We start from the raw sequence: 11,838 nt of genomic DNA, 5'->3' as shown, positions 1-11,838 counted from the left end.
TTAGGTCACACACAGTTTCCTTTGTTTAAGTATAAGCACATAATCATAGTTATTCATGCTGCATAAACACTTATTTACATATACACCAGAATTTCTGTGACAAGATTATGAGGAAATTCATCAAGAAGCCAAAGGTCAGACAGAACCTGCTGTAATACTCAGAGCAGTGAGACAAGTTAAGCTTCAGAGCATCAGAAGTACTGCTCCTGGCTTCAATATCAATTACCGTACTTCAGTGAGATACTGTGTAAAAATAGGTGATGCTCACATTCAAGGCCTCCCTTCGCAAGCTCGCCTATACTTCTGCTGTTGCCAGTGATGTTCCTGCACACAAATCATGGGCTGAGACGGGGACAGCAGGTGCCGATTGGTTCTCGGTGTTCTTTCAGAGGCATCCAGATCTTTCGATTTGTACTCCAGAACCAACAAGTCTGCGTGCCAGCAGCTTTAACAAAGAAAATGTGACATGTTTTTTTTTGACAATTTTGAGGAGATGATGAGGACTAGGAGGCTTTGAACCCCAGTCAATTTGGAACATGGATGAGACTGGCTTAACCACAGTTCATAAATCTACTCCATTCAAAAAACTGATGTTACACATACTGTAAGGGTCGTCACCATTTACCATATTTTCCAAACATTCAGTTTCTACATTTAAGATTTATATGCAATTTAAAATTTTAAATCTTGTTTTAATGAATAACATTACTTTTGCAAAGTGATTACAATGTTTAAGATGAATTTCTCTCAATGTTTAAACAATGTTTGACATATGAAAATAGTGCATTTTTTACACTTGACAATGCTAAATGTGCAACAATTCAGCAGGGTTACAGTGTGCAACTTGTTACAAAAGGCACCCCATGGAGCTGCAACTGTGACGATGATAGGAAATGAGCAGAACTTGCAGACTACAAAGTTTGTGATCATTTATTGGTGAAATGGCTAAATACAATCAATGCACACAACACCACTAAAAATGTCAATGGTGGTAGACATGAACTTAAAAGCCATGTAATGAATGTTTTGCTTGTACTGATAAGCTGTTTGCTTGACAGGTGCTTGTGCGGGCACTGCCAGTCCATGGCCTCATCTGAGGACATTATTTACCGGAGGGAGGTGGATACCTTCTGGATAGGATTACCAGGTGCCAGGTTTTCACCCAGAATGTCCGATTTGTAGTCTTGACCAGACTATCTAACCAGACCACCCCAATCTAATTTTGGTTCTGAGGGAGAGTCACAGGGAATCCAAGGGGGAGTCATGCTAAAAAAAAAGATAAGGGGCTACCCCCCCCCAACCCCTCAGCTACTTTGATGCCAGCTGGCTAAGGCACTGTCCATCTTTCTTTTGAGTCTGGCGTTGGACAGAGGTCATGAATAGGTTAGGTGCCATTTTTTCTTTTGGTGTAACAGTGAAGATATCTTTTTGCATGCCACCCTGGAAGTTCCTTTTACCATGGGTTCCCTGAGCAGACTTCCAAGGCTGTGTCTGAAACAGCCTCCTAACTACTGAGTTTTCAAAATATGTACTGTCTATTAAACATACTCCCTGCTGTTTAGTGCATATTTTTAGTATGCAATGGGCAGTATGCTAAAACTATACTCCATACTATTTTCCAATGCTACTGCAGAAGTGTCATTAGACGTCCCACCCTTATTAGTATGGTATGGCTGCAGGTGCCACTCTCAGGCCCGCCTCTCTCTCAGCCCTTATTGACTCACAATACAACATATTGACATTGTGAGAAGATGGAGCGTTGTGAAGTGACATGTAAGTTAAGGGAAGAATAAATGGACCAAAATTGTTTTCTACTCTGCAATAGTATTTACTGTTCATGCTGTCATATAATAATTCAGGTGAACGTTAATTAGTAATTTAAGCATATAAATTAGGCTTTTAAATTAAGAATTTCAGACAGTAAAGAGGTTTTGAATTATGGACACTGAATCTCAGAATTTATTTAAATCCATAATAGACCAATTAATACATTCAGGGGTAGAAATGTATTGTGATAAGTGTTATAAATTTAGTTTTTGTTGCATTCCGTTTCTGTTAACTTTAACATTAAAGATTAACAACTGATATGAACCTTCAGTGCCAATTCCTCTATACATCACCATTCTTTCAAGTCGGTGGCAACATTTTACTCCGTAAAATATATCGCACATAAAAAAACAGGTAAATTCACTACCATCGAGCAATGAATAATAATGACTGTTCATTACACACAATAACAATACATGTAGTAGCTTTAGTCCATTTTTAATACTTACTCAAATACATCCACACAAACACATTAAATCTAATTTCAGGACATTTCTAACATTTGGACAGTATAACCAGGTCGGTGTCTTTCATTACAATTGTAGTCATTTTATCACATTTGAATACGATTTTACTGTATATCTGTAGAACAGCAGCCAGTGGAACCGACTATCAGCAAAGTTTACTTCACTGAATGGAACAGTTTGTGTGCCACCTGCAGGAAAAGAAGAGAAATAAATGTTGCTTTAGAATTGTGCACAGATGTAGTACCTGTACCACACATGTATAAGTTCCTTCACGACTATTTTTAATATACACACAGATATATATAGAGTGTGAGAGAGAGAGAGATAGAGAGAGATAAAGGGCCGTAGTTACCAGAGGCAATGACACCAAGCTTCATTGGCTGGCTTTTTAAAGGAACAGGTCCCTAGCTGTGCTGACCTTGGAGGAGCTGACCTTTCCTTCATATACTCTTCCACTGACCCATGCTGACATTAATCTCCCCTAACACAGCCAATACAACAGGGCGGGTCCGTCCCAGTAACTCACACAGTGGTCGCGAGCATGTAAGAAGTCAAAGAGCTCCTCCGTGCAGTCCTCTTGGGTTTCTGACCGCGAGCCCACACGGGTCTCGCAGACCTCCAGCTTCTCCCGCATGTGTACACAGTGGTGCGTTTCCTCACACTTCTGCCTCACAGCGTCTAAAGGGTCCTGCAAGACAGGCAACGGGATCTCAGCATCCAGTAAACACTTTGCCACAAAACAGCACTGTACAGCCATTAACAAATATTTTTGTTGATAAACTCCGTGTCAAGAAGCTAATTATAAATACAATTGAAACGTTACAACGTACCATACTTTGATAAACTAGTCTCATTTCGCATTTATTCCAATTAAGGTTAAGAAACCCTGTTCATGTAGACAGTAAGAATTCTACTTTTTAAAATAACCCAAGTGAAAGCAGACTGAAAAAGTCCACCGGTAGCCAACAGTGTGCAGTTGTAATCAGACCAGCAGCTGAACCCTTTACACAGCTTTTAAGGAAAGTGTAAACTGAACAATATTTAACCATACCACCATGTCTTCTTCCTCCTCCTCCTCTTCTTCCTCTTCATCCTAAAATTGAAATGACACAAGGATGTCAATAAAATCTCAGAAAGCACTTCGGCTTCACTGTAGACAGTGTAAACTGAAGACTAGCTAGAGTTATATCGATAAAGAATGAACCGTTGTAGACAGGGACCAGAACCTTATAGACTGCCGAATAAAATGCTTGACGATCGATATATGATACGGTCAATGAACGATAGGTAGCGAGCTAGATCGTAGCATTAGCTACGAAGAATGAACGTTAACAGCACATACAACATTATTAGTCGTAATTCAAAAATAATAGCTGGTAATCAATCTGTATATAGCAAGAAATGGTCAAAGTTAATCAGGACCAAATGTACTGTACCCAGAAACGTTAGAGTTGGATAGATGATGCTGTACGATAAGGCCCGAAAATCTGTGTAATATAAAATACTCAGGTCTCAAGTAAGCTATCTAGCAAGATAAAAAAAAAAAAACAGCGATTAAAAAGCAAATGTAGCTTTACCTCATCAGGCTCCCCATTTGTAATCATTTTCTCCTCAAAGACCATAGTGTAAGAAGTCCTGAGGTTTGTTATTCGGCAGACAGATTTTTAGCAGTCCAGTTAAGGGACTTTGAGGACGTTTCAGGTCACTCGGCTAAACTGAGCTGGAACATTCTGCGGTCCTGACGAACTTCCGTTTGAATACGTGTCAAAATAAGAGTACAGACTTTGTCGCTAATTTCCATTCGCTCCTTCAAAGTCCGAGCAATACAGTGAATTAATAAAATAATTGAACTATCCCGGAATACGCGTGTTGTTATTCAGTCGGTGATAACAATGCGAATTCAACTTTTTTTTATTATGCATTTTCGCGATATGGATGTGAGGTTTGAAAGTGTATTTTTAAAGTGTATATAATCTATAAATATAAAGATTTGCTTTAACATGCATCTTCTCAGCCTTTTTAGCTACCATTGTAATTAAATAGTTTATTTTAATAATTGGCCGAAAGGTTATCACATTCATAGCTTTGTTAAAGAACAGAAATGAAAAATACCATGGTGAACACATCAACATTTTTCCATGTCACACATTTATCAAGAAGACCTAAGATTAACTACTTATGACTTCAATTCAATTAATAATTAGCAATAATATTATCAAGGAACAAAGACAAATGATCAATGTTCCCAACTAACTGAAATTCGTTTTTTTTTTTTAAGTTAACATTTTATTAAACAAGCCCTTGAACCTTTATTTTGAAATGGTCTCTTGCGATAACCTCACCAGAAGTAAACGTATTACATTGGCTGATTCTGCGTCTTCCATCTCCTGCCTGTAGGCCGCTAAAGCGTTGTTTTTATTTAGTTGGATATATTTTTCCCTACCAGACAATTTGCTTGACTTTAGTTGTCAAGTTTTCCGTGTAACTCCATCAGATTTTTTTACGTCGTATATCGGAACACTGATAAATACTCGAGAGAAGCCGATAATTAGCTAGGTAGCTACAGTGCCAATATCTAACTTAGGTTATACGGTGAATGTGTTGCAAGCTTGATGCAAAAACGTTAGTCAATTTAGCTAAGTAGGTAGTTATTTGTCTCACCATGAACAATGGGGAGACTGGCAATGTACATGCCAAAGTAGCTGCACTGAGAGAAATATGTATCAAAGAAGTGAACGAACAGATGCCAGTTCTTGAAAAGCAAGTTTGGGGTAAGGAATTTCAATGACAGCCTCAACCGTTATCTAGCTAATGTGATTCCAATGCGCATTTAAAGGTTTAAAAAGGTTTGATCTTTTGATGTACTGTTTTTTAAACCTGTATCAGCAGAAAAATTAGCAGTGGGATCTCTGGTAGCAACTTTTTAGTGACAGTGATGTTGGTTGAGGGTATATTAGATAATGCAAACAACAAAATATTTTAAATGTGACGGAATATTTATATTCATTTTATCAATAGCGAGTAACAAGCGTTTCCTAAACTATTTACCTTGATATACAGATTTACCAGCTTCACTCATAAAGGACATCTTGCCTCATTTGAACATTTTTTATCTGGAGAGAATTGAGCCTGCTGCCAAATGCAAAGGTAAGAATTGTTTTCCTTTTCAACCAAAACTGAACCTGAAACGCAAGTGAGTTGGTTGGTAGTGGAAATGTGAAAAACAAGCATCTCGGCTTATACAATTTGTCCAACAAAAATCAAAACCACAAAATTGTGTTGAGGACATGATTGTGATCTTAATACAAAACCTAGACTTCTACAATGAATATAGAAAACCTTAAAACTGTATTTATTTTGGCAGCTGCATACTTAGAACAAGCCAACCAGACAAAAACGCACTTTTGAAGACCATGCAAAGCAAAATAAGCTTCAGTGTACTCTTTTGGTATTGTGGAGATATGCTGTGCATTTTAATAAATTTAATGGAAGGTTCCATGCTAGCGAATTGTAATGCATTATTCTTTTAAAGAACTGGAACGCCGTAAAAGTTGTTCAGAGTCAAAACCCCTGTTCATGCGATCTTCACCATTAGAAAATGATATAATTTTTATCAAACCTATTTTTCCTCTGTGTGGAGACAGTCTACTGGAATGTAAAATGGGGGTCTGTTTTATTTGCTCTCTAGGTGTGTCCACTGGCGCTATCTGGGCTGCTTTATGGAAAGATCTGGTAAAAGCATGGCATTGCAGATCCAAGGTCAGTACTTCATTAAAATGTGTAAACTTGTTACTATTGTTTTGTCTGAACTTCCACACACAGTTCCTCAATCAATATAATGTTAAAGTTCTTAAAATGTACAATGGCTTACTTTTAATTTTCTAAAAATATGAACGTCACTTCTCTTAAAATTAACTGGAAATATTTTAAAATCTGAAGTGGGCAGTTCCAATTCAGGAGAGCCAGATTTTCTGGTTTTAGCAACAGTCAAATAATGATATCTATAAATGAGTAATGAGAATAATGAGCCAGATGAAAAGAAATAGACCTTTCACCCCTTGATGACAATTCCTTGTCTGTGATTTAATTTTAGTAGTTGTAGCACAAGTATTTTAGATAATTTCTCCCCCATAATTGTAGCATTGGAGAGAGTGTTCTAATATGTATATACTTTTGGTTGACTAAAAACGGGGCGACATAGCTCAGGAGGTAAGACCGATTGTCTGGCAGTCGGAGGGTTGCCGGTTCAAACCCCGCTCTGGGCGTGTTGAAGTGTCCTTGAGCAAGACACCTAACCCCTAACTGCTCTGGCGAATGAGAGGCATCAATTGTAAAGCGCTTTGGATAAAAGCGCTATATAAATGCAGTCCATTTACCATTTACCATAAAAAGATCATTTCTTTTCAGACCACAATCTCTGCTGATGAGTGGAGACAGAAATGCCTTGAAAGGCTTTTTCACCTGACCTTGTCTGGACACATCCGATTTGACAGACACTACCTTTCAAACCTTAGCTGCTCTTCCATCCTCTCTCTGACAGCCAAACATGTCCAGGTCCTTTCTATCTTTGCGCCAGCCCGAGAGATTTGTAAACTGGCTTCAGATGAATTGAGGCCGGTCTTGGCCACCTTGGAGAACAATGTCAGATGCATTAAACTGAAGGACACCAGTGCCCTGTTTAAACCGGGCCACGCCATCATGTTGTACATCTTCCATCGCCTTCTTGACCACGGGTCCGTCAGGGACCTGGTCCTGACGAGGAGCCCCGACACTAGGCTTCTGACCTGGATTCTGCAGAAGGACAGCAGAAATCAGTGCAGCATGCCACAGGCAGACACCAGACGCTTCAAAACAACTTGCATGCATGGAGAAAGTGCTTCCAGTGTGCTACCTGAACGCGAAATTTCAGGTGCTACGTTGATCAGACGTGGCTCCAGGGCGATGGACAATGACGCATGTTTGACTCCATTCAAACGTCCGCGGTTGGATGTAGGACAAATGGCAGGAGCAGCTGAGACTAGCACTGGATGCCTTCCTTCTCAGTCCTTTTCATGGCAGCCTACCGACTCTGAGACTCGGTTTATCCCATTCAATGCATCCTGCAGTCTCAATGGGGAAATCTGTCCCGAAGGACAGATCCATTCCCTGGTCCTTGAAGTTTTCAAAGTCAGTATCTCTAGAACAGTGTCACCCCTTCTGCCCTCCTGCGTGTGTCTGCGCTCGCTCCACTTACACAGCGAATGTAAGTACGAAAAAAAAAATCCCCAGATTTTAAACGCAACACCAGATTCTAAATAAATCACAAACTGCGTACAGACCATCAGCTGAATTTTTGAAATGTTTGATTCTGCCATAGGGGCCATTGAAGAAGCTGATGTGTTGGGGCTGGTGGATGCCCTTAAGCTGCTGTTTGAGAACCCTGCCTGCTCCCTCACTGACCTGAGTATCGGCTCGGTGTTGTCCACTCTGCCAGTGTGTACGCTGCTGCTGCACCTGCTGACTGCGTGCCCAACCCTCAAGTCCCTCTCTTTGGAGGCCTCTCCTGTATTCCACCAAGCAGAGGGTCATGTGACTCCAGCACCTCAGCCTGCTGTAGACACTGGTAACAGCCTCTAACTGTGTGATCATTTATCTAGCAGATTAATGGGTTGCTTATGGTTTCACCAAATATACATTATCTATTAGTTAACTTACAGAAATGTAATAAATAATATCTGATTACAATAAAGTCACATGGTTTCTGTATTATTCTCATAGCTGAAAACAAAATGGCAAGGTTACACTACCTATTTATATATATATATTTATATAAAACAATTCACTAAAATAATGTATATTAAATGTCTGCTGATGCTGAAAACATCTAAGAGACTTCAACTGAAGAAACCTTATTGGCTTTTGAACATGCAATTCTGCCCTTCGTGTCTCTATAGTGTCTTTTTTTGTTTCTTTGCTAGGATTTTCTCTCGAGAGGTTGTCCCTGAGATTCCCCCAAGTATGTGAAAACCTGGAGAACCTGACACTGGTGCTGAGACATGCCTCAAGCCTGACATCACTTCATCTGATAGGGATTCATAATGGGGGCCACAAGCTTGGCACCCTGCTGCAGTCACTGCCAGGTAATACTGGTTGCTCAGATAGACATCCACATAGCCTAGACTGAAATTATATTACTGCAATTAATGAGCAGTTCAGCAAACACTGAACTTAGTTAGTTACAGATGATGTCGTGTCTAGGAACCGACATACTTCAACGCCAATCTGTGGAAAACAATTTCACGAGGGAAAAGACACAACAGCAGCAAGCTCTTCAGAAAACTTAGACTTTATTGCACAGGTGCACAAAGCCGGATCAATTCAGGCGAATTGAACCTTGATTGTCAGTTTTGCATACATTTTATACACAAATTGTGCCCCACAACCCCCCTTTAACACATTTCTAAAAATACCAGCCATCTGGTCTTTTCTGGCACAGTAAGGATCTTTTTTGGCCGCGTAAGGATTTTCAGTTTCCTGCTCGTGGGTCAACCTGACTTTCTTGGCACCACAATGATTTTCGGTTCTATGGTGATCTTATCGTATCAATGGTTTTCGGTTCTATGGAAATCTTATCGTAGTGGAAAGTTACCCCAACTTTCCCTTACTCTGTACTTTTCCACTATGCATACACGTCATTGCTTTCTGTATTTTTTCATTACGCATACAAGTTCACAGAGTTATAGCCTCCTGTACTTTTCTACTATATTCAGGTTACACAGGGGTCACTGTAAAGTATTAGTCTTCTAGCACTTCTATTTGGCAATAATTTTCTGCTGAGTAAGTATTGTTTTTTAAGCCTTCTGCGTTTGCTTTTTTTTCTACAGTGTACACTGTGGTTTCTTGCGTTTCCATAAGCTTAGTTGCAACTACTGATATAGGTTTATTGGATTACATATTGATTATATGAGTGTATAGTTATACGTGTGATATATATTTATCATGCAGCATCGAGAGATTGGAGGAAACAGTCCGATCAACATTGATGGGAATACCTTAACTTTAACATGTGACGTCATCTCAATCATGGGGAGTCTCAAAATTTCCCTACAATGACTACCAATGATGCCAAGTAACTGCCTTACATTTACATAGATTTACATGCATCACAATACATTTACCATACCTTCAGATATTTGAGGGAGAGAATGAGTCATTCTTTCTTTGATTCCAAGTATGTCTGTACTTTCTGTTATTTCTCTAGAGTTGAATCCAAACCTAAAAGCCCTGTCCCTGGAAGATGTCAACTTGGCTAATTGTCACAATGAAGTCCTAAGTCTCCTGAACAACTCAAAGCTGGAAGGTACAAAGCTGACTTTACAATGGCTAGTATAGGGGCATTCTAGGGTTTATGGTCTGAAGCAAAATATTCACTTCAGGCAACTCCAAAGTTGCTTTTACAGTGACATATTTCCAGAGGCTGTACACGAGTGGTTAATTTTATTGTGTATATTCACAATATTTAAAAAAACCCAGAATGAGAACCAGTAAAAAAAGTAAAAAAATTAATTGGTAAAAAATGCCCTTTAAACTGTAGTGCAGTTTAAAAAATTAATTTTAAATTGCAGTTTAAAAAATACAAGACAGCATCACAGTAACATTATTGAAGTTCATGTTGATGTTATTTTTAGGTCTTCAGTGTGGTCTCGTGTTCATAGTGTGCTGTCTCTAAACACAGATGTGCACTTCAAAGACTGCAGACTCCTGGAGAAATGTAAAGGGAGGGAGGACTTTCTCGACCCTTTTGTGACTGCGCTGAAGGGGCTCTCATCCCTTCGCTCTCTCACACTTTCCCAAAACCGCCTGGGTAAAACATCCTTCATTTACCAGTGCTTCCTTAATTCCAGTGTTCGTCATTTGCCATTGTTTGGACGATACATTTTTCTGTTTTCTTTTTAAACAGCCCATGCTGTGATTGTTCTGGGAGACCTATTTTCAGGAGACTCTCCTTCCAAGATACAGAAATTGGACCTCAGGTACTGAAAATTACCTAGAAAATGCAGATGTATTCACATTTATACAAAAGCATATTGTTAGCATATTTAAAGGACTATGTCAGTGCTAATATTAAAGTATTTTCATTCTCCCATGCCTCTTTTTTCAGCTCCAACTACATTTTACCAGTGGGACTGCTGGAATTTGGGAGGCTGTTGGAGGACAACCCTCCACCGCCTGGACTGACCATAGATCTGAGGTGCAACCCCCTTGACCGTGACCCCCAGGTCACAGAGCAAGCCCTGCTGAAGCTCCGCCCTCTCTGCCGTCTCTTTACAGACAACTGGAATTCCAGGACTACTATGGCTGACCACGTTAGCGTCATGTGAACAGTGATGTGGTCGTCCATGCCTTCACTAGATCGCAACAGGAAATGCACTGTGGATTTCATTTTTACATGTAGATAAATTTTGATGGGAACTGGCTGCCGATGTATTTGAAACTTCTTCTAAGTAAATAGTAACTCCTTGCTGATGTACGCCTTTGGAATTGAACATCTGTACCAAATGATCAACAAGACAGACAGTCGATACAATAAATACCTTATTCACCAATTTTGTCATGCTGGGCCACATTCAGAACAGTAGGAGTTTGTTTCTCACATATGAAAAGGACATAACACCAACCTTTTTTTTAACCTTTTTCAACTCAACTCAAATTGAAAATTTAATTGAAAGTAATTTTACTTAACTGGCTAGACGGCTATATTTCCATCAAATTCAGCGCATTATCAACAAGTGTAGGAAAATTTTGAGACTCCCCGTGATTATGATGATGTCACAGGTTCCTCCAACTCTCAATGCTCCATGGTAACAGTACATCACATGTATGACTATTCACTCATACAATCAATACGTAATCCAATAAACCTATATCAGTAGTTGCAGCTGAGCTTATGGAAACGCAAGAAACCACAGTATCAACTGTAGAGAAAAAGCAAGAGAATGCAGAAGGCTTAAAAAAATCACACTTACTTTGAACATTAATCAAATACTAACCACACACTATTGCCAATAAATACAGCAGAGAACACTAATCAAAAAAACTAACAATACACTACTGCCAATAAATGCGCTAGGAGACTAACATTTTTACAAAGTGACCCCTATGTAACCTGAATACAATGGAAAAGTACAGGAGGCTGTGACTTGTATTTGTAATGAAAAAATACAGAATAAAGACTAATATTTTTTAAGGGAAAGTTGGGGTAATTCTCCACAATGATGTTATCACCTAAGAACACATTGTGGCGCCAAGAAGGTCAGGTGGTGTTTTAAGGAACATTTTGGGGGGAGTTGTGGGGTGCACAGTGTATAAAATAGATGTAAAACTGACAATCGGGGTTCAATTCTGCAGAGTTGATCCGGCTTTGTGCACTTGTGCGAATAAAGTCTGACTTTTCTGAAGAGCTTGCTGATGTGGTGTCTTTTCCCTCGTGAAGTTGTTTTCTACAAATTAAAGATTGGACTTTGAATTCTGTCGATTCCTAGACACGACACAAGCTTTAGAGATG

At 39.4% G+C, this 11,838-nt stretch overlaps 2 protein-coding genes across 3 annotated transcripts; one reads left to right on the top strand and one right to left on the bottom strand.

Moving 5' to 3' along the window:
- Nucleotides 1-916: 916 nt before the first annotated feature.
- Nucleotides 917-4,033, bottom strand: LOC118225633 (cytochrome b-c1 complex subunit 6, mitochondrial). The gene is made up of 4 exons (XM_035414366.1): nt 3,872-4,033; nt 3,346-3,387; nt 2,821-2,982; nt 917-2,482 (listed from the first exon to the last, which is right to left on the bottom strand). Exons 1-4 carry the CDS (start codon nt 3,914-3,916, stop codon nt 2,450-2,452), a joined length of 282 nt encoding a protein of 93 aa, XP_035270257.1. The 5' UTR covers nt 3,917-4,033; the 3' UTR covers nt 917-2,449.
- Nucleotides 4,034-4,632: 599 nt separating this feature from the next.
- lrrc41 (leucine rich repeat containing 41) lies at nt 4,633-11,733 on the top strand. 2 transcript variants are annotated; one of them, XM_035415562.1, is made up of 11 exons: nt 4,633-4,779; nt 4,836-5,065; nt 5,355-5,441; nt 5,983-6,053; nt 6,702-7,536; nt 7,651-7,896; nt 8,252-8,413; nt 9,535-9,633; nt 10,009-10,137; nt 10,234-10,306; nt 10,435-11,733. In XM_035415562.1, the coding sequence occupies exons 2-11, from the start codon at nt 4,957-4,959 to the stop codon at nt 10,652-10,654; spliced, it is 2,031 nt and encodes a 676-aa protein (XP_035271453.1). In that variant the 5' UTR covers nt 4,633-4,779; nt 4,836-4,956; the 3' UTR covers nt 10,655-11,733. The 2 variants fall into 2 exon arrangements, with proteins under 2 accessions (XP_035271453.1, XP_035271454.1); XM_035415563.1 differs by lacking the exons at nt 4,633-4,779; nt 6,702-7,536 and having other exon boundaries at nt 5,011-5,065.
- Nucleotides 11,734-11,838: the final 105 nt, after the last annotated feature.

Source organism: Anguilla anguilla, chromosome 4 (assembly GCF_013347855.1).
Source record: "Anguilla anguilla isolate fAngAng1 chromosome 4, fAngAng1.pri, whole genome shotgun sequence".
Lineage (NCBI taxonomy): Eukaryota > Metazoa > Chordata > Actinopteri > Anguilliformes > Anguillidae > Anguilla > Anguilla anguilla.
This window is presented reverse-complemented; position numbering and strand designations above follow the sequence as displayed.